The sequence below is a fragment of the Dermochelys coriacea genome, chromosome 23, assembly GCF_009764565.3.
Source record: "Dermochelys coriacea isolate rDerCor1 chromosome 23, rDerCor1.pri.v4, whole genome shotgun sequence".
Lineage (NCBI taxonomy): Eukaryota > Metazoa > Chordata > Testudines > Dermochelyidae > Dermochelys > Dermochelys coriacea.
The window spans coordinates 5,607,523-5,627,810 of NC_050090.1; the positions used below are offsets into that span (position 1 = coordinate 5,607,523).

Consider the following 20,288-nt stretch of genomic DNA (forward strand, 5'->3'; position numbering starts at 1 on the left):
TTTCTTTTTTCCCCTTATTTGTATTACAGTTGGACTGAGAGGCAGCACAGGCTAGTGGGCAGAGCAGTGGATTGCAGCCATGGGGCTGATTGGCTGTGAGCTTGGGCAAGTCCCTTTTCCCCACCCATGCCTCAGTTTCCCCTTCCACACCTTTGTCTAGTTAGACTGGGAGCTCTTTAGGGCATGGATTGTCTGTCTCATGCTCTGTGTGTACAGCACCTAGCGCAGTGGGGCCTCTTAGTGCCAATCCGACAGACCATAATCACACCCTCTGAGCTTGCCCAGCCCAGCCCAGCAGTGGGGGGTGGTTATGGTTTAACAGGAGATGAAATGATTCCCAGCATTTCAACTTTTCATGTGCTAGAAGCTGGTTTATTTTCACTGCTCAGTAGCTCCCAAGCAAACCAAGCGCTAAGCCACAGGGGCGCTGGGTTAAAGGCAAATGGCACTTGAATTAAAAACCCCTTTGTGGGACTCTGCGACCCCCCGCCGGGTCCTTTGCAGGCTGGTGGGTGAGAAGCAGGAGGCTGCCCCCTGGTGGGGGGCAGAGGTGCTGCTCGAACAGGCAGAAGCCACGGGTGGGGTCAGCGATGGGTGCAGGGTCTGCCCTGAGGCTGCAGGGACTCAGGCTTTGAACCTGGGCCACCATTTGATGACCCCGTGGAGGGCATTCCCGGGGCAGCGGGTCAGTTTCACGTTGCGAAGCCCCTTCAGGATGTATTTGCGGCTCAGGAAGTTCCTGGAGACGGCACATTGGATCAGGCGCTTGGCGGCGTTCAGCGCGGCACGTCTGGGGCCTATTTCTGCAGGACAGAGCAGCCTCTGTTAATCTCGCCCTGGCCCCTGGCCCCTCTCTGATAAGGGGATGTGACTGTGGCCTGAATAAATAACTCCCCTCTGCCCATGCTCTCGATTGGCCGTGTCAATGTCACCCCCCCTCCGCCCCGTATTGCGCTGGGTAATGCAACCTCTCTCCTGCTGCATTTCCTGGCCCCATGCCCCAGCCTGGTGCCCCTCGCGCGGGGAGCTCGACCGTGGCGTTGCCCAGCGGAATGGTGGTGAGGCCAGCTGGGTTAGCCAGGGGCAGATCTCTCACTGAATCCCATCCTCCTCTCCAAGCTCTCAGCTGGGAGGGGGCACCGTGTGCCCAGCGCCCCCAGCTGCAGCCCTCCTGCAAGTGCCCAGCTCAGGCTCTCTCTGCCCGGTGAGGCCAGGACCGTTCTACAGCGTGAGCTGGGCCTAGGCAAACCAAATGCATTTTATCCAGCCCCATGGACAGTTACAGCTTGAGGGATGCAGGCCCCACCTCCAGCCCGGGGGCTGCACTTGGAAAGCTGGGCTCTGGGCAGGATCTAGGAGTCACAACTGACAAGCAACAGCCTAGCTCCCAGGGTGATGTGGGGACACGCAGGGCTCATGAGATCAGGGAAATGGCGGGAAGGGGATTTTCCCCCTGTGTCCAGCCATGGGGAGACGGATGCTGGATCCTGCGCACAGCTCTGGGGCCCACATGATAAAAGGGATGTAGAAAAATTGTCTAGGGGGCAGAAAAGAGCCACAAACACAATTCCTGGGCTGGAGAAATGGCTGCCAGGGTGGGACGGGCAGAGCTCAGCCCATCCAGGTGATCACCTGGGGAGGAAATACAGGACCTGGAGGGTGCGTTAGCCGCATGGAGAAAGGCAGAAGAGGGGCCAGGGGCTGAAGCCAGACATGGTCCCCAGTGCAAATGTTGAACAGGGAGGGCGATTAAACAGTGGAGCAAACTCCCCTGGGCCACCAGAGCCAGCCAGGGGATCCAGCGACGGGCCCCATGATGCCGTACACAGGTGATCCCCCCACCCCCCGCTTCTACTTGCTCTCCCCCTCCCTGTACAGCTGAAGGTCGCTACAGCTCCAGGGTCCTACGGGCTGCTCCTGCTCAGCTGCTTTCCCTGTCCCTAGATCTTTTCTGGGTCGCTGCTTTCCAGCCTCCGGGCTGTAGGACTGGCCTGTGTTCCTTGGGCCCAATCCTGGCCCTTCTGCTTGGCTGGATTAAAACCCCACCTTGTTTGCTCACAGCCAGCCAGGTCGCTCAACAACAGCGACCCCTTGTCATTAGTCACCAATTCCTAGGTCACCTGGAGAAGGTCCCTGCGGCAGAACCCCCCTCCCTGGGCGTCAGGTCAGCAGTGGGAGCCCGGCAGGAGGGATTCCCAGCTCCCGGCAGGGCCTAGCTGGGGAAATCTGTACAGACAGGACCCACGTACTGGAGAAGTTGCCCAGGAAGCTGATTCCCAGGGACTTATTGTTCCAGTTCTCGGCATGGGCCCCCCTCGTTCTCCAGCCTCTGCCCTCGTAGATTCTGCCGTCCTCACCGATCAGGAAGCTGCAGGCAGAGCGCAGTGTGAGACCCGCACAGGCCTGTCAGCCGCACCCTCCCCTCCCCATCGCTCTCGTCAGCTCCCCCAGGGTCGTCGCTGACCCTGCCCAGGTTTGAACCTGGGACCATTGGAGCTAGAAGCTCAATCCAGCCATGCAGCTAAAGACCCATTCAGGAAAGGGACTGGAATGGGGGGCTAACATGCATCGTGCTCTTTGGACATTAGGTGGGTGCTGTGCGTAACATCCCTTATGGAAGCTGCCCCGGGCCCCTCCGGGACACAGCTTGGGGCCAAGTGAGGGCTGTAGCTGGCTCAGATCTGGGGCAGAAAGACAGTGCAGGGACCTGCCGCCCCGTGGGAAACTCCTAACTGGGTTTCCATCCCCCGACTTCACCATCTCAAAACGTTTCACGGAGCAAAATCTCTGGCCAGGTTTTCGTTCCAGGGCGTCAGGCCGGCCCCAGGGAAACGCGTCGATAATGCTGGAATGGGGGCAGTGTCACAGACCAGCAGGGCGCAGGCCACGCGGCGTCTGTCAGCCAAGCTCGTAGCACAACCTAGGGGCTCCCTGCGCCCCTCCATCCCCCCACCAGCTCCGTCACTGCCCCGTCCCATCCACCGCTCTTCAGGGACTCCCTCAGCCCCCCCCGTCTCCCCCTGCCAGGGGTGCTAAGCTCCCTATCTTCCCCCCCCACACACACAACAGAGACTCTGTGTGCACCCCTCCCCAATTCCCCCCTTTTCAGCCAAAAAATATTAAATATAAAAATCAAATCTTTGCTGTGGACAAGTCCCCTCTACCCCAAGTATGGTCTCTGCTGCCCCCATGTGGCTGTTTGGAGGCAGCGGCCCTGAGTCTGCCCATAACTATGGGGAGGGCCCCACCCCACTCACTTGTAGGCAATGTCGGCAAGGAGCCAGTTGTCCATGTGGTATCTCTGGATGATTCTGACCAGCCAGCTGCAGGAGGCTGGTGTGAAGCAGCAACTCCCTGCTGAGTAGTGGACGATGACATAGGGCACCGGGGTTTTCAGATGGACCTTGTTTTTTGGGACTCGGGCCCCCCACTGGGAGCGGGAGACGATGTGGGGGCAGCCTGTGCCATGAGGGGAAGTGGACAAAGGGCTGGATTAATGTGGGTGCCCCCCCACTTGCCCCAGCCCAAGCAGCAGGATCGGGCCTAGGATTGGTGCGTTGAGTGGGGCCGTGGCCCGCGGCAATGGGATGGGGTGGGGGCCAGCAAAGGCCGTGCACAGCGCAGGGGGGATGCGCAGCCTGTGTTAAATGTGACAGGGCTGAAGAGAGGCCTGGCTGGGAGCCTGCTCACCCCGCAGCAGCACCTGCCGCTGGCAGCAAAGGGGTGAACGGGAAGCCAGGCCAGGCTGGAGGGACAGCAAGCAAGGACTGAGCTGGAGATCACAGGTGGGGCTGGGGAAGCTCCTGCCCAGGATGTGCTGCTCTGAGCCAGTCTGTCTCCTCTGCCCCCTTGGGTCATTTGCATCCCTCTAGCCTGTCCCCTCTGCTCGCAGCCTTTCTGCTCTCTCTCCATCTGGGAGGCCCCTGATCCTTCTGGTCTCCCACTGTTGACCTCCGTCCCACTTCCGCCTGGTCCCTTCAGAGATGGGACAAACAGGATGGAGTGCAGCGCCCCAGAAACTGGAAAGTAAGAACATCTGACCCTGAGAAAAGGCTCATTGGGCACAATCAGCCTATGGAACTCACTGCCACTGGCTGTCTCTGGGCCAAGAGCAGGATCCAGCAATGGATCAGAGGTTTCTACGGAGAACAAGAATAGCCAGCGTCACAGTGGGTGGGACTGGACGGGCTCCCGCACCAGAGCTTGGAGCCACTAATGGGGGGGAACAGAAAGGAAATTCCCCAGTAGCCAGGTTATTCCATCATGAGCCACTAGGGGGTGCCTGGCACTTCCCTCTGGAGCATCTGGCACTGGCCACTGCTGCAGCCGGGACACCGGGGTAGATGGGCCCTGCTCTGATCCTGGGGGCGACGTCTATGCTGCAGGGACATTCTCACCATGAAACCTCCTAACGGGGAGTTGGTAGAAGCTGGGGATCAGCTGGTGTTGCCACTGCTCCTCCCACCCCACCCCTCTGTCCCTGCTCTTCCCCACCCCAGCCCCATTTCCCCTGCCCTCCCCACTCAGCCTCAGCTTGCTGCCCCTCTGCATGCTGGATGCTGGCACTTTCTGGCTCTTGGGTGCCCCAGGGCAGTTCGGATGGCGCTGGGCTGGCAGGGGACACGGCCTGGGTGGGGGGGACGGGACACGACACTCTGGGATCAGCTCCCCGTGGGCAGGGCCAGGAGCTTCGTCACTTGGGCTGATGAACCCTAGAGCTCTTGGGAACGGGCGGCAGGGGACAACCCAGCCCTGCCTCACAGAGGGATGGGCTGAACGGGAGCTGAGGGGCATCTCTGGATCTGCAGGGGCAGGCACAGCCCCAGCACCAGGCCAGGGGGCTAGTCGGGCGTCTCCATTGTTAATTTCCCATGCTTGCATTTCCGCCCCCTGGGTTCTCAGCTGCATCAGGGATTCCCAGCCCTGCTCCACACCCCCAGCCCTGGGGATTCAAACTCACCGAGCGCCATGGCGCACAGCGCTAAGAGCCACACAACTGACGTCTGCAGCATCATCTTCCTCTCTCTCGGCCCTGTGGGGACACGAGCCCGTCACTGCCGGCTTGCCACCTCCACCTCCACCTCGGATACAGGGGTCGGTCCTGGGGCCCGTTTTGTTCAATATCTTCATAAATGATCTGGAGGATGGTGTGGATTGCACTCTCAGCAAATTTGCGGATGATACTAAACTGGGAGGAGTGGTAGATACGCTGGAGGGGAGGGATAGGATACAGAAGGACCTAGACAAATTGGAGGATTGGGCCAAAAGAAATCTAATGAGGTTCAATAAGGATAAGTGCAGGGTCCTGCACTTAGGATGGAAGAATCCAATGCACCGCTACAGACTAGGGACCGAATGGCTCGGCAGCAGTTCTGCGGAAAAGGACCTAGGGGTGACAGTGGACGAGAAGCTGGATATGAGTCAGCAGTGTGCCCTTGTTGCCAAGAAGGCCAATGGCATTTTGGGATGTATAAGTAGGGGCATAGCGAGCAGATCGAGGGACGTGATCGTTCCCCTCTATTCGACACTGGTGAGGCCTCATCTGGAGTACTGTGTCCAGTTTTGGGCCCCACACTACAAGAAGGATGTGGATAAATTGGAAAGAGTACAGCGAAGGGCAACAAAAATGATTAGGGGTCTAGAGCACATGACTTATGAGGAGAGGCTGAGGGAGCTGGGATTGTTTAGCCTGCAGAAGAGAAGAATGAGGGGGGATTTGATAGCTGCTTTCAACTACCTGAAAGGGGGTTTCAAAGAGGATGGCTCTAGACTGTTCTCAATGGTAGCAGATGACAGAACGAGGAGTAATGGTCTCAAGTTGCAATGGGGGAGGTTTAGATTGGATATTAGGAAAAACTTTTTCACTAAGAGGGTGGTGAAACACTGGAATGCGTTACCTAGGGAGGTGGTAGAATCTCCTTCCTTAGAGGTTTTTAAGGTCAGGCTTGACAAAGCCCTGGCTAGGATGATTTAACTGGGACTTGGTCCTGCTTTGAGCAGGGGGTTGGACTAGATGACCTTCTGGGGTCCCTTCCAACCCTGATATTCTATGATTCTATGATTCTATGATTCCAGGAGGAGGCGCTGCTGGGCTGGAGCCAAACACCCTCAGAGCCCCTGGGTAGCAGATCCCCCTGCACTCAGGCTGCCCCGGGCTCCAAGCCGGGATTATCATCTAGGGGCAGCATCCTGTCCCTGCCTAGATCCCCCTTCCCCCCGAGCTCCCTGGGTCCCCATGGCAGCCCCATGAGCAGCAGGCATAGTGGTGGCTCTGGCTGTACTAACAGCCCCCTACGCAGCTGGGCTGGGGGAGAAGATCCGTGCTCGGGGGGCAGAGCTGCTTCATGGAGACCAGCGCCCCGTGGGGTGCTGAGAGGGGCTGTCATGTGCCCACCTGCATTCCTGCATAGCTGGGAGCAGAGTGAGCTCCGGGTACCAGCACCTGCTTCTCTCTATAAGCACCTAGGCAGGCGACAGGGTGTGGGGCCAGGTAGCTGGTTAATAAACTGTCTTGCCAATGCTGTTTGGGAGCCCAGCCACTGAGGAGGAAGGAGTCGGGGGGGATTTCACCAGGGGGTTGCAGTTGCTGAAGACCCAGCCGAGCTCATGCAGCAGGGCTCGGGTCTGTAGCACCAATGGGGCCGACAGACTGCGCCAGAGGCAGAACCTTCAACCCAACGTGGGCAAGGCTGGGCACAGAGCACAACCCAGCCTGGAGAGCTGGGGGACGCCACACCGGGGGGACAGCACATCAGCCACCGTCCAGGCCACCATTTCCTGCTCCGACCGATCCAGAACTGCCACCTGCCCCAGATCCCGCTTCATTAAGACAGCGCCTGTAGGTCCGGTCCAAACCTACATCAGTCCCCCATTGGGATGGGCACTGCCCAGACACACAGTGACCGGGATCAGGGCCCCGTCAAGCCAGGTATTGTTAAGTGCTGAAGGCTGGAATGTCGTTTCCTCTGTGATGCTGTTTAGGCTGCCCAGAACATCTGTTCTTGGAGCTCAAATGTTTGAGGCTGGAATGTCATTGCCTCAGTAACACTGTTTAGGCTGCCTGGAGTTTCTGTTCTTGGAGCTCAAATGTTATCAACACGCACAGCAGACAAGGCAGGTTGTGAATCCAGCAGACCTCAAGGGTACTTACAAAGAAAGACCACAGCACGGTCTGTCTGGTGAGAAAGGCCCTCGGCCAGGTTCATTGCCCTGAAGGCACAGTCCTGGCGCCCTGGCTCCGTGGTTACAGGTTCACTAACACGAGTGCCCAGTGGCAAGGAGTGGCTCAGTCAGCAGCAGGAGTCGCCCTGTCCCCTCGGCCACACAAAGGCTGACGGCGAGGTACTCCGAGAGTGATAGACTGAGACAAACAGCTTACGTCCCCCCTTCCGTGTGTCACACCATTCGTCTGTTACCTCCCCTGGGTCCTGAGATCTTGGGCAAAACCTTCCTCTTCATTATTTTGTCCAGCCATTTTATTTGGCACTAAATTGAATGCATTTGTCCCAGCTAAGCTACATTTATGTAAATCTCTAGTGCCTAGAACACTAGCGACAAGTTTGCCAAGTACCTGAACTGCACAGCAAACAGAGTCCTTCCCTCTCAGCAGCTCAGGTAGAGCAACAGCTGGGCCTGCTACCAGGCTCCTTCTGCAGAGCTGCCCTGCTCATGTCCGCTGGCGCCTTTCAAGGGAGCTGCTCTCTGCTCCCTGCCAAGCTCCTCCTCCAGCCGGGCAGGGCCCTGTGGGTGTTGCAGGGCAGAGCTGCCAGGAAGGGTGGCTGAGGGCTCATGGCCTACATTGTATTTAACAAGCAAGGGGTGTTTCCTTAGTATCCCTGCACCACCTCATCTCCTGAGATTATCATCAACATCATCGACATGCAGGACTCACCTACCTTCTCCAGGCGTCTTTCTTACTGCTTTTGCAGCACTCAGCAGTTCCTGGTCTTGTTGGATGGAGATGGAAAGATAAGGGATGTTCTTTGTAATAAGGACTGTTGACAACTCTGTCACCAGGACCCAGGGCAGTTCCCTAAACCCTCCCTCTGCGGGGCTAGTTTGTGCACCTATCACAGGGCTCGATTGGGCCAGGCACTGCCCAGATACACCGTGACCAAGATCAGGGCCCCATTGGGCCGCGCACTGCCCAGACACACAGTGACTGAGATCAGGGCCCCATTGCGCCAGGCGCTGCACAAACACACAGTGACCAAGATCAGGGCCCCGTCGCACTGGGCTCTGCCCAGACACATACTGACTGAAATCGGCCCCGTCGCGCCAGGCGCTGCACAGACACACAGTGACCAAGATCAGGGCCCCGTCGCGCTGGGCGCTGCCCAGACACACAGTGACCAAGATCGAGGCCCCGTCGGGCTGGGCGCTGCCCAGACACACACTGATCGAGATCAGGGCCCTGTCACGCCAGGCGCTGCACAGACACGCACTGACTGAGATCAAGGCCCGGACATGCCAGGCACTGCACAGACACGCAGTGACCGAGATCAGGGCCCCGTCGTGCCGGGTGCTGCACAAACACACAGTGACCAAGATAATGGTCCTGTTGTGCCGGGCTCTGCAGACACAGAGAGAGAGAGACAGTCCCTGTCCCAAAGTTTCCAGTCTACCCCATACACTTTTGTCCGGGTGGGGTCAGTTTTGCTGATACAGTTATAGCAGTACAAAAGCAGTGTGTGTGCGATGGCACCAGGATATAGATGCCTGGTACCAGGGTCAGACCCGTCTACCCTTCTCGTCCGGGAATAGTTCTAGCCGGGTTGCAGGGCTATAATTGTATCCCCACCGGGGCTGTAATGTGTTAACTAGCCTGGTACAGTTACACTCCTACAGCGTTTGTGTATGGACGTGGCCTGCCCGTGGGGTGACCTTGGCCAAGTCTCGGCCCCGCCCAATGCCTCAGTTTCCCTCTCTGAAGTGGAAATAACAACACGGCCTCCCTTGCACAACGCAGTGAGATTGTTGGGGAGAAGGGCAGATGAGCACCAGACCCTGTGAGCCTCACTGCCCAGCAGGGGGGCTGTATCCGCCGCAGGCTAGGAGATGGCCGGAGCTCCATGTAGCTGAGGAAGGGGTGATGACGGTGTCACCACTCAGGGCAACTGCACCAGTCCTGCCCCTCCATGGGCCAGCCAGGGTACCCGCTCTGGGCTCCTGGCATGCCAGCCACCACCTCTCATGGGCTGGACCCGCCTCTCTCTCCCTCCTGTTGGGTGCTCCAGGCTGCCCGGTTTCCTGTTGGCACGGTGATATCCCCACCAAATCAGACTGGCCGAGCCGGCCACTTTCCTGCCCCCTCCGAGGCTATAAGCCCCGTGAGCTTCACAGCTCCGGCTCCACCAAGCTCTCCCCAAGCAGCACGTCGGTGCTTACGGTGACAGCACTGCCGAGAACACGGGTTAAACCAATCAGCAAACCCACCCGCCTGCTACTGGGCTTACCAGGGATCCCTCCCCCGACTCCAGCCAGGGCTCCGGCCGGGATGCAGCCCCTCAAACTGACCCAGGGACTTTTCAGTGCTTCCAAGCTCGGCACAGCTTCTGCTGTGAACACGTCCCCTGGGAATCTGTGAGTGCCGCAGGCTGGTTCCTTGATCTGGGAACAGATCATTCGCAGCCAGTGGCTCACTCCTCAGGGCATCACTTTGAAAGTCTGGGGGCAGAGGTGGGAATTTGCATCCCCGCCTTGGCCGGTCGGTTGTTTTACAAGTGTCCTGTGATGGTCCTGACCCTTCCCAGGGTTTGCTGGAGTCACATCTCCCCCAGAAGAATCATGTCCCATCCCCCCAGACTCCAGACCCATTCGCGTTTGTAATACAATGAACTCTGAAAATACCCACACTTTGTCCAACCTGCTTTGTGCAGGGTCTGGGAGGGAACTGCCGTCTGCCCCAGTTCTCTCTAGAGCCCCTGGGCCAATCTCTCCCATGCCCCTCCTTAACCTGGGAGCCCCCAGATCTTTTCCTTCCAGCACTCAGTTCATTTTCTTAACTTCTGACACGGCTTGGCTGCCTTATTAACACTGAGGCTTGTCCTGCTCCATCACATCCTCCAGGTCCTCCTTGCACTCAGCCGGCTTCCCCGGTGCTCCCAGCGTCCCCGCAGCCAATTGCTCCTGTGCTGGCCAATGAGCGCTTCCACCATCCTCCGCCCGTTTCTGACAACCCCGCGTCTGCACCGTCTCCTCAGCTCCTTCCCCTCGCCCGCCTTCCCCTTTCCTTGCGGCGCTCACCAGCCACCCGTTGACTTCCCCATTCTGCGGCTTCCCTTTCTGAGCATTTTCTGTCACTTCCTTAAGCTTCTGATTAAAAGCCTCGCGTGCCCGATGCTGAGCTGCCGCCCCGGGTCACGCTTTCCCCTCTACTCTCTGGTCAGCCTCAGAGACAAGCAGCGCACACGTGTGATCCCGCGGGCCGGCCGTACCCGGTGCGGCCCCAGAACCTCAGTGCATAACAGCACATTTCTTTACAAACAATCCAAGCGCTCCTTTACTACTTCGGCCATTCTTCGCCCGCATTTCACTCTTGATGGCGTAAACATTTCGCTGGATCTAGTCTTACATCTCTTCTTCAAACTTTTCCCCTCCCCTGTAGGCCCCTAGACCATCCCAGCCAGAGTCTCCCCACACGGCTAGGTCTTTATTCCCAACACAGAGGTTGTGACCCTGCCCTGTATGGTTCCAGACAGTAAACTTGGGTCGGAGGATCCCCCAGGGAAGCAGATTTATTACCAATTCAGCTTCAATCTTACTTCCTACTTAAAGAGACCTCAAGCACCCAAGCACCGGCCAATATTTATTAGTTATTAGTACAGCAAACAAACAGAAAGGCAGATCCATTACCAAGTCTGCTAAACCAAACCTTGCAGCCGTTGACGTAAACGACAGACTGATCCCCGTGATGTCTTTTGCCACTGCTTGCGTACAGCTTGGACTACTTATAGGTAATTTAGTTCCAGCTTATCACTTCCTCTTGCCCAATGCAAGACTACAAATCCATCGGTGTCTGGTAAATTTCATAGACTTCCCAGCACACAATCACACATCTGCTGCTTAAACATAAACTTTTACCATCACTAAATGCATCCAATGAAGTGAGCTGTAGCTCACGAAAGCTTATGCTCTAATAAATTTGTTAGTCTCTAAGGTGCCATGGGTACTCCTTTTCTTTTTGCGAATACAGACTAACACGGCTGCTACTCTGAAACCTACCATCACTATGTTATTTATACATTTCCATTTGTTTGCGGTTAGTACATTTCTCGCACAATCACGTGGCAACGCAAATTACAGGGCGCTAGGCTAAAAATTTTAGCAAATTGGCATTTTTCACAGCCGGTGAGAGTTTAGCAGCATTCCCAAAGCATCTTGGGAGTTTAGGTCACCAATAGGCCTGAGGTCTGATAGTAATTTGGCCTCTATCAGTCAACAAACCTTTGTACTGGTATAACGGCATCCCCATTGGGTGGGGCGGGGGTTTGTAATGTTTTAACTAGACTGGTACAGTTAAAATCCTCAGGCTTTTGCATACAGACATGCCTGGCCTGCAGGGTGACCTTGGTTAAGTCAGTTCCTCCATGTGTGCCTCAGTTTCCCCATCTATAAAGTGGGGATAGCGATGCCAACTTCCTTTGTGAAGGGCGTTGAGATCTGCTGGAGAAAGGGGCTAGCTCAGGGCCAGGTGTTATAACTGGGGAGCAAGAGGGTCTGTCACTGCCCCAGGCTAGCAGATCGTGGGAGCTCTGTGGAGCGGAGAGACGGTGGCAGACATAGGCAGCAGAGGGCGCTGTGCTGGGCTCTTGTGGGGCAGGTTGGTGGCAGAACGGGAGGTCTCTCCAGAATCCAGCAACGCACCCAACAGCCACTTTCCCCGATGCCTGCCCCTGTTGTCATTGCCCCTGGCACAGCCCCCAGCACCTCTTGTGTGTGTTGGGTGCAGGAGGGGATTTCTGCTGGGGCTGCCCCTACGCACTGGTGCAGTGACAAATGCAAGTGGTGCGAGATAACAGTGAGATGGCGCCCTGGTGAGTGGAAATCCAAGGCAGCATCCACACTGGGGCACTCAATCTGAGCCAGGAGCGGTGGGTTTTGTGATATGGTGCCGTATCCAGGTAGGGGCTTCCTATTCCCCTCCCAGGGCTGGGGATAGAACCCAGGAGTCCTGGCTCCCAGCCCCCCTGTTCTAACCACTAGACCCCACTCCCCTCCCAGGGCTGGAATAAAACCCAGGAATCCCAGCTCTCTTCTCTAACCACTAGACCAACTTATTTCATACAGACCCCATAACAGCTCCCACAAGGTGCTGATGCTGCCTCTCCTGGCCATAGTTGGATCCCCGCAGTGACCCAGAGGCGAAAGTCCAAGCGCCCGATCCACAGCTGGGGGAATCCACTGTCGTGCAGTCAATGGAGCAAGGCTGATTTTGGCCACCTGAGGATTGGGGCCTGACACACTGCGATGGCAGTACATCTACTCAGCGAGTCTCAGAGTCAGCTGGGGCTAAAATAGCCAGTCCAGCATTTGGGCTGGGGCTGAAGCTGGGGCTGTAAAATCCAGCAAGGGGGCAGGTTTCAGAGCCCGGGGCCCAGCCCAAACCCGAACATCTACAATGCTACTGTGAGCCCCGCCAGCCACAGGCAGTTGATTGGGGCCCTGAGACTCACCGCTGTGGGGTTTGTTTGTTTTCTTGCTGTGTAGATGTATTCGTAGTCCTAATTCCCAGTTGTAACTGTGCCTTAGTGGGTCACAACTGAGGATGCCAAATTCAGGACAAACTGGTGAGAAATAGGGCAAACAACCCACAACTGGTGGTTTTTCTTTTATAAGATTTACCAAACCAGCCACAAAAGTAAACTCCTGTTTCACCACACTGGCTAACAAGAGAACATAAAGGCAATTTCTTCAGGCATTCCAGTTTTTATTTTACCACCAAAAACACTGGATTCAGAGATGAGTGGTTCTTTACAACCAGTCTCATCAAATAATAGGTTTTTCTGATCCCAAAGGACCAGCCACACACCAAGGTCAATGTATAATTTAGATCTTACCCAAAGTCATGCTGATGCCCATCCTTTAGTATCTAAAATCTAAAGGTTTATTGAAAGAAAGAAAGAAAGAAAGAAGAGAGTTAAAATTGGTTAAATGGAATCAATTACATACAGTAATGGCAAAGTTCTTGGTTCAGGCTTGTAGCAGTGGAGAATAAACTGCAGGTTCAGATCAAGTCTCTGGAGAACATCCACAGCTGGGATGGGTCATTGTCATGGAGTCCCCAGGCGATGCTCTGGAACTGCTCCCTATGAAGCCAGGCAGGACTTTGGTGAAGTCTCCTCTCTGTGAGCAGACTGTCTTCAGGGCAAAAAGCTCACACGGCTTCCACCTTCCTGGGTCTGATCTCGGAGCATCCAGCATCCTCTGCCCCTCCGTGTGCTTGCCACAGCGAGTCCTCCCAGGCGGGGTCCTGGGGAAGCCAGAGGGTCCTTCACCCCAACTTTGAAGTCAGATGTGACTCTCAGCCAGCCAGTAAAACAGAGGTTTATTAGATGACAGGAACATGGTCTGAAACAGAGCTTGTAGGTACAGAGAACAGGACCCCTCAGCCGGGTCCATTTTGGGGGGCAGTGAGCCAGACACACCTGCACTTCATATTCGTCCCCAGCCAGCCCCAAATGACTCACCCTCCAGCCCCTCCTCCTCTGGGCTTTGTCCCTTTCCCAGGCCAGGAGGGCACCCGATTCCTTTGTTCTCCAACCCTTTAGCTATCACCTTGCAGAGGGGAAGGTCCCAGGCCATCAGCTGCCAGGAGACAGAGTGTTGGCCATTTATGTACCCTGGCCCTTTGCTCTGCAACAATTACACCCCCTTATCCCACCTCCTAGAGACTTAAGAAATGCATAGGGGAAACTGAGGCACTCTACAGTATTCAGAGGAAACATTAAGAACAGTCCCACTTTGTCACAGTCATTCAGTCCTTTGTTCAGAGCTTCAGTTTGTAGCAAAGTTCCTCCAGAGGTAAGAAGCAGGACTGAAGACAAAATGGAGGGGTTTCCAGGGCCTTTTATAGCTTTTGCCATGTGGAGGGCAACACATTGTTTTTACTGTGGAAAATTACAGCAACAAGATGGAGTTTGGAGTCACCTGGGCAAGTCCCATGTCCCTGCATTTTGCCTATCACATCAGGGAATTTCATTAAGTGTAGACAGGAGTCTCCCATGGTCCATTGCCAGTTAAATGTTCTTTTGATGAGCCACTTAATTCAAATAGTCCTTCCAAGGCATGCTGGGTGTTACCCCAGGAGCAAACATTTGAGTTCCAAGTACAGAGCCAATACTTATCGTGATGGGTTGGATCACAGAAACCCCCTTGGGGCTGCCAACCGATGTGCCAAGACAACTTCTGCCCTGTTTTCCCTGCCAGCTTGGGACTCCAGCACCCTGTCTTGTAGAGCCAGACACGCCAATCTGCTCCAGCACAGACCCAGGGTCTGATCCATGTTCCCCAAAGCTGCAGACTTAACTGAAAGCAACTTAAGAAATGTTCCTGTCTTTGAAACTTAGATGCCCAACTCCCAATGGGGTCCAAACCCCAAAAAAATCCATTTTACCCTGTATAAAGCTTATAAAGGGTAAACTCATAAATTGTTCACCCTCTATAACACTGATAGAGAGATATGCACAGCTGTTTGCCCCCCCCCCCCCCAGGTATTAATACATATTCTGGGTTAATTAATAAGTAAAAAGTGATTTTATTAAATACAGAAAGTAGGATTTAAGTGGTTCCAAGTAATAGCAGACCGAACAAAGTGAATTACCAAGCAAAATAAAATAAAACATACCAGTCTAAGTCTAGTACAGTAATAAAACTGAATACAGATAAAATCTCACCCTCAAAGATGTTTCAACAAGTTTCTTTCACAGACTGGACGCCTTCCTAGTCTGGGCACCATCCTTTCCCCTGGTACAGCCCTTGTTCCAGCTCAGGTGGTAGCTAGGGGATTTCTCATGATGGCTGCCCCCTTTGTTCTGTTCCACCCATTTATATATCTTTTGTATAAGGAGGGAATCCTTTGTCCCTCTGGGCTCCCACCCCTCCTTCTCAGTGGAAAAACACCAGGTTAAAGATGGATTCCAGTTCAGATGACATGATCACATGTCACTGTAAGACTTATTACCCACTTGCCAGCACACAGGTATACAGGAAGACTTACAAGTAAACAGAGCCATCTACAGTCAATTGTCCTGGTTAATGGAAGTCATTAAGATTCCAAACCACCATTAATGGCCCACACTTTGCATAACAACAATAGGATCTCAGAGTTATATTTCATAAATCTAGTTTCAGATACAAGAGTGATACATTTATACAAACAGGATGACCACACTCAGTAGATTATAAGCTTTGTAATGACACCTTACAAGAGACCTTTTGCATTAAATATATTCCAGTTACGTTATATTCATACTCATTAGCATATTTTTATAAATCATATAGAGTGCAACGTCACACTTATAACTTCAAATACAAAAATGATACATGCATACAGATAGTATAATCATAACCAGCAAATCATAACCTCGTCATAGACACCTCACTTGACAATCTTTGTACAAGATTTGCTGCAAATATATAACAGTGGTTACAACAATGATCTATATGGTGTGATAAAGTTCCTTCTCTGCCTTGGTGGGTTTTGCGCTTTCTGGAAGATTTGCTTTCCTCAGAGGTTTACAGCAGTCCTCAGTTTGGCTCCTTTTGTTAGTGGCACAAACCTGGGTTAACCTCATCACTGGCCAGCATGGGGAAAAGGAGGAGAACAATCCCCGCAGTCTCTGCTGGCCTGCCTGATGGGTCGGGGGACAGGCCAGAGACCCTCCCCTCTGGTGGGACCCACAGTCCAGATCAACTCCTCTTATATCAAAAAGGGAGTTGGGGGGGTGGGTGGGAAACCCAGGCCTGCCCTCTACTCCGGGTTCCAGCCCAGGGCCCTGTGGAATGCAGCTGTCTATAGTGTCTCCTGTAACAGCTGCGTGACAGCTACAACTCCCTGGGCTACTTCCCCATGGCCTCCTCCCAACACCTTCTTTGTCCACACCACCGGACCTTCCTCCTGATGCCTGATAACGCTTGTACTTCTCAGTCCTCCAGCAGTACACCTACTCACTCTCAGCTCCTCGCACACACCTCACTAACTGAAGTGAGGTCCTTTTTAAAACCAGGTGCCCTGATTAGCCTGCCTGTCCTAATTGATTCTAGTAGCTTCTTAATTGGCTCCAGGTGTTCTAATTAGCTTGCCTTAATTGGTTCCAGCAACTTCCTGATTGTTCTGGAACAGCCCATTATCTTACTAAGGGAAAAGGGATCTGCTTAATTTGGAGCTAATATATCTACCTTCTGTCATTCTCCTGTAGCCATCTGGCCTGATCCTGTCACAATGGTTATATTTTAATCAGATAACATCACACCTGTCTCCTCCCATCCCGCTCCCACAGCGCTTTATAAAGTATTGGTATGAAAAACCAGGTGGGAGGATTCCCAGTTCCTCGATTATTTTATTTGTGCAAAGCAGTTTCATTTTTTTCACTTCCTTAAAATGCAGCACTTAAGCTCAGGCACCAATCAACTGTGAACCTCACTACGGGCACATTGCATTAGCATAAGAAAAAGCCAAGCCGGGGGAGAGGAACGGGGGGACTTTCCCACTGCTCAGCCCTGTCCCCTGGCAGCCCCTAGGTGTGTGGATACCATGGGAGTTCGGCATCAAAATACTTTTGAGGATTGGGCCCAGAATCCGGATCCCATTGCTGCTGCCTGAGCAATTGGGGAACAATGAGACGAGCTAGATCAGTGGTTCTCTGCCTTTCCAGGCTCCTGTGCCCCTTTCAGGAGCCTGATTTCACAGATTCATAGATTCATAGATATTACGGTCAGAAGGACCATTATGATCATCTAATCTGACCTCCTGCACAATGCAGGCCACAGAATCTCACCCACCCAGTCCTGCGATAAACCTCCCACCTATGTCGGAGCCACTGAAGTCCTCAAATCATGGTTTAAAGACTTCAAGGTGCAGAGAATCCTCCAGCAAGTGACCCGTGCCCCACTCTGCAGAGGAAGGTGAAAAACCTCCAGGGCCTCTTCCAATCTGCCCTGGAGGAAAATTCCTTCCCGACCCCAAATGTGGCAATCAGCTAAACCCTGAGCGTATGGGCAAGATTCACCAGTCAGTTACCCAGGAAAGAATTCTCTGTAGTAACTCAGATCCCATCCCATCTAACATCCCATCACAGGCCATTGGGCCTATTTACCATGAATAGTTAAAGATCAATTATTTGCCAAAATCATGTTATCCCATCATACCATCTCCTCCATAAATTTATCAAGTTTAATCTTAAAGCCAGATAGGTCTTTTGCCCCCACTGCTCCCGTTGGAAGGCTATTCCAAAACTTCACTCCTTTGATGGTTAGAAACCTTCGTTTAATTTCAAGTCTAAACTTCCTGATGACCAGTTCATATCCATTTATTCTTGTGTCCACATTGGTACTGAGCTTAAATAATTCCTCTCCCTCTCCAGTATTTATCCCTCTGATATATTTATAGAGAGCAATCAGATCTCCCCTCAACCTTCTTTTGGTTAGACTAAACAAGCCAAGCTCCTTGAATCTCCTTTCATAAAACAGGTTTTCTTGGGGATTTGTCTTGTGTACCCCAAGTTTCATCTCACTTACAAACAACTAGCTCACAAACTTGCTTACAAGGCGGTGGAGCGACAGCAACAATGAGTCTATTCCTGCTCTTTGGCTGGCTGGCAGTCAGAGCTGAAAAAGAGAGTTCACAGAGATGTTGACCCAAAAGGTAACAGACCATCCAAAGCCTGGTTCCCAAGGTCAGTGTCCTTCCTCTGAGCTCAGAGCTGGTGTTAGGGGGGACAAGCAGGGGTCCCCGTGAAGCTAAGTTGTTCGAGCGCCGGCTTCAGCCTAGCGTGGCGGGGCTGGGGCTTTGGCTTTCTGCCCCAGGCCACAGCGAGTCTAATTTCAACCCCATAAAAATGAACTCAGGATCCACTTTGGGGTCACAACCCACTGTTTGAGAACCGCTGAATATAGGACAGAGAGCAGCATAAACCTCATTGCTAGTGGTGTTTATGGAGCCTGTTGTAAAACTAGGCAAATATCTCGATGAGTTGACATCCCCCCCACCCCTCTCCCGGAAACCTCTGTGTGTCCCCAGGGTCCATGTACCCTGGCTGAGAACCATGGAGATAGATGAAGCGATTGGCATTTGGAGAGAGGGGGCATCTGAGTTTTCCAGGCTTGTAATCTGGTAATATAAGAGGTTAAAGAAAAAACTGATCAGACCAAACCTTGAGGTTTTCCCAACTTCCTCTGCACCTCACATAACCGTCGCCATGGCAAGATGCCGGGAATTCAGGGGGGATGAGGTCGGCGTGAGGAATGTCACTGCAGCGGTGGCGAGGGGCAGCTGCTTAAGACCAAGGCAGGTTCTTGCCTCAGGGCTCATGTAGCTGTAGCAATAATAGAGGGGGAGCAAGGATCTGAGCAGAGGCTCTCACCACGGAGCCAGGGGGTTATCTGCTGTGGGACTCCTGTTGGAGCCAGTCCCCTGGGGCTCAATAAAGACAGAACGATTGGAGGTGGGGGACTGGACTCTGGGCCGCCCACCTCCCAGGGGTGCCCTAGCCACTGGGCTACAGAGCCAGGTGCGCTCTTTCTCTCCCTGGCCCAAAGGCTATTGACATCTGTATCCACAGGAGAAAACTCGTGGCCCTGCCACCGCCCTGCCTTCTGCTGTTATTGCATCCGTCTGGCCACTGAATACAGGGGCTTGGCTGTGGGAGGGGAGAGAGAATTCTAGTGGTTAGAGCAGGGGGCTGGGAGCCAGGACACCTGGGTTCTATTCCTAGCTGGGGGGCGGGTCTGGTGGTTAGAGCAGGGGGGAGGGGGACCTAGAACTAAAATCTGAGGCGATGAGTGAGTTTAGGCCCCTACAGTGTTCAGCTAGAGTTTCATGGATCTCAGTAAAGCCAAAACTGGAACTTAGGCACCTGAGTCTGTGGTTTAGCCACCTAAATACCTTTGTGGATGTGGGCCACAAGAACCAGAATCAGGACTCAATATTTAAGAAGGGCTTGAGAGGTGATCCCGGCAATTATAGACCGGGCAGTCTAACGTCAGTACTGGGCAAATTAGTTGAGACAATAGTAAAGAATAAAATTGTCAGACACATAGAAGAACATAAATTGTTGGGCAAAAGTCAGCAGGGTTTCTGTAATGGGAGATCGTGTCTTCCTAATCTATTGGAGTTCTTTGAGGGGGTAAACAAACATGGACAAGGGGGATCCAGTGGATATAGTGTACTTAGATTTCCAGAAAGCCTTTGACAAGGTCCCTCACCAAAGGCTCTTACGTAAATTAAGTTGTCATGGGATAAGAGGGAAGATCCTTTCATGGATTGAGAACTGGTTAAAAGACAGGGAACAAAGGGTAGGAATAAATGGTAAATTTTCAGAATGGGGAGTGGTAACTAGTGGTGTTCCCCAAGGGTCAGTCCTAGGACCAATCCAATTCAACTTATTCATAAATGATCTGGAGAAAGGGGTAAACAGTGAGGTGGCAAAGTTTGCAGATGATACTAAACTGTTCAAGATAGTTAAGACCAAAGCAGACTGTGAAGAACTTCAAAAAGATCTCACAAAACTAAGTGATTGGGCAACAAAATGGCAAATGAAATTTAATGTAGATAAATGTAAAGTAATGCACATTGGAAAAAATAACCCCAACTATACATACAATATGATGGGGGCTAATTTAGCTACAACTAATCAGGAGAAAGATCTTGGAGTCATTGTGGATAGTTCTCTGAAAACGTCCACGCAGTGTGCAGTGGCAGTCAAAAAAGCAAACGGGATGTTAGGAATCATTAAAAAAGGGATAGAGAATAAGATGGAGAATATCTTATTGCCCTTATATAAACCCATGGTGCACCCACATCTTGAATACTGCATACAGATATGGTCCCCTCATCTCAAAAAAGATATACTGGCATTAGAAAAGGTTCAGAGAAGGGCAACTAAAATGATTAGGGGTTTGGAACGGGTCCTATATGAGGAGAGATGAAAGAGTCTAGGACTTTTCATCTTGGAAAAGAGGAGACTAAGGGGAGATATGATAGAGGTATCTAAAGTCATGAATGGTGTGGAGAAAGTGAATAAGGAAAAGTTATTTACTTGTTCCCATAATATAAGAACTAGGGGCCACCA

The 20,288-nt window shown here is 53.0% G+C and overlaps 2 protein-coding genes across 2 annotated transcripts in view; both read right to left on the reverse strand.

Moving 5' to 3' along the window:
- LOC119847405 (peptidoglycan recognition protein 3-like) overlaps positions 1-10,665 on the reverse strand; it is a 65,336-nt gene extending 54,671 nt beyond the window's left edge. The window contains exon 1 of the mRNA XM_043501311.1: positions 9,955-10,665. The gene's annotated coding sequence lies outside the window, so the exon portion shown is untranslated. The remainder of the gene's footprint in view (positions 1-9,954) is intronic.
- Positions 351-5,049, reverse strand: LOC119847349 (peptidoglycan-recognition protein SC2-like). The gene is made up of 4 exons (XM_038382069.2): positions 4,961-5,049; positions 3,258-3,459; positions 2,250-2,368; positions 351-803 (listed from the first exon to the last, which is right to left on the reverse strand). Exons 1-4 carry the CDS (start codon positions 5,013-5,015, stop codon positions 625-627), a joined length of 555 nt encoding a protein of 184 aa, XP_038237997.1. The 5' UTR covers positions 5,016-5,049; the 3' UTR covers positions 351-624.
- Positions 10,666-20,288: the final 9,623 nt, after the last annotated feature.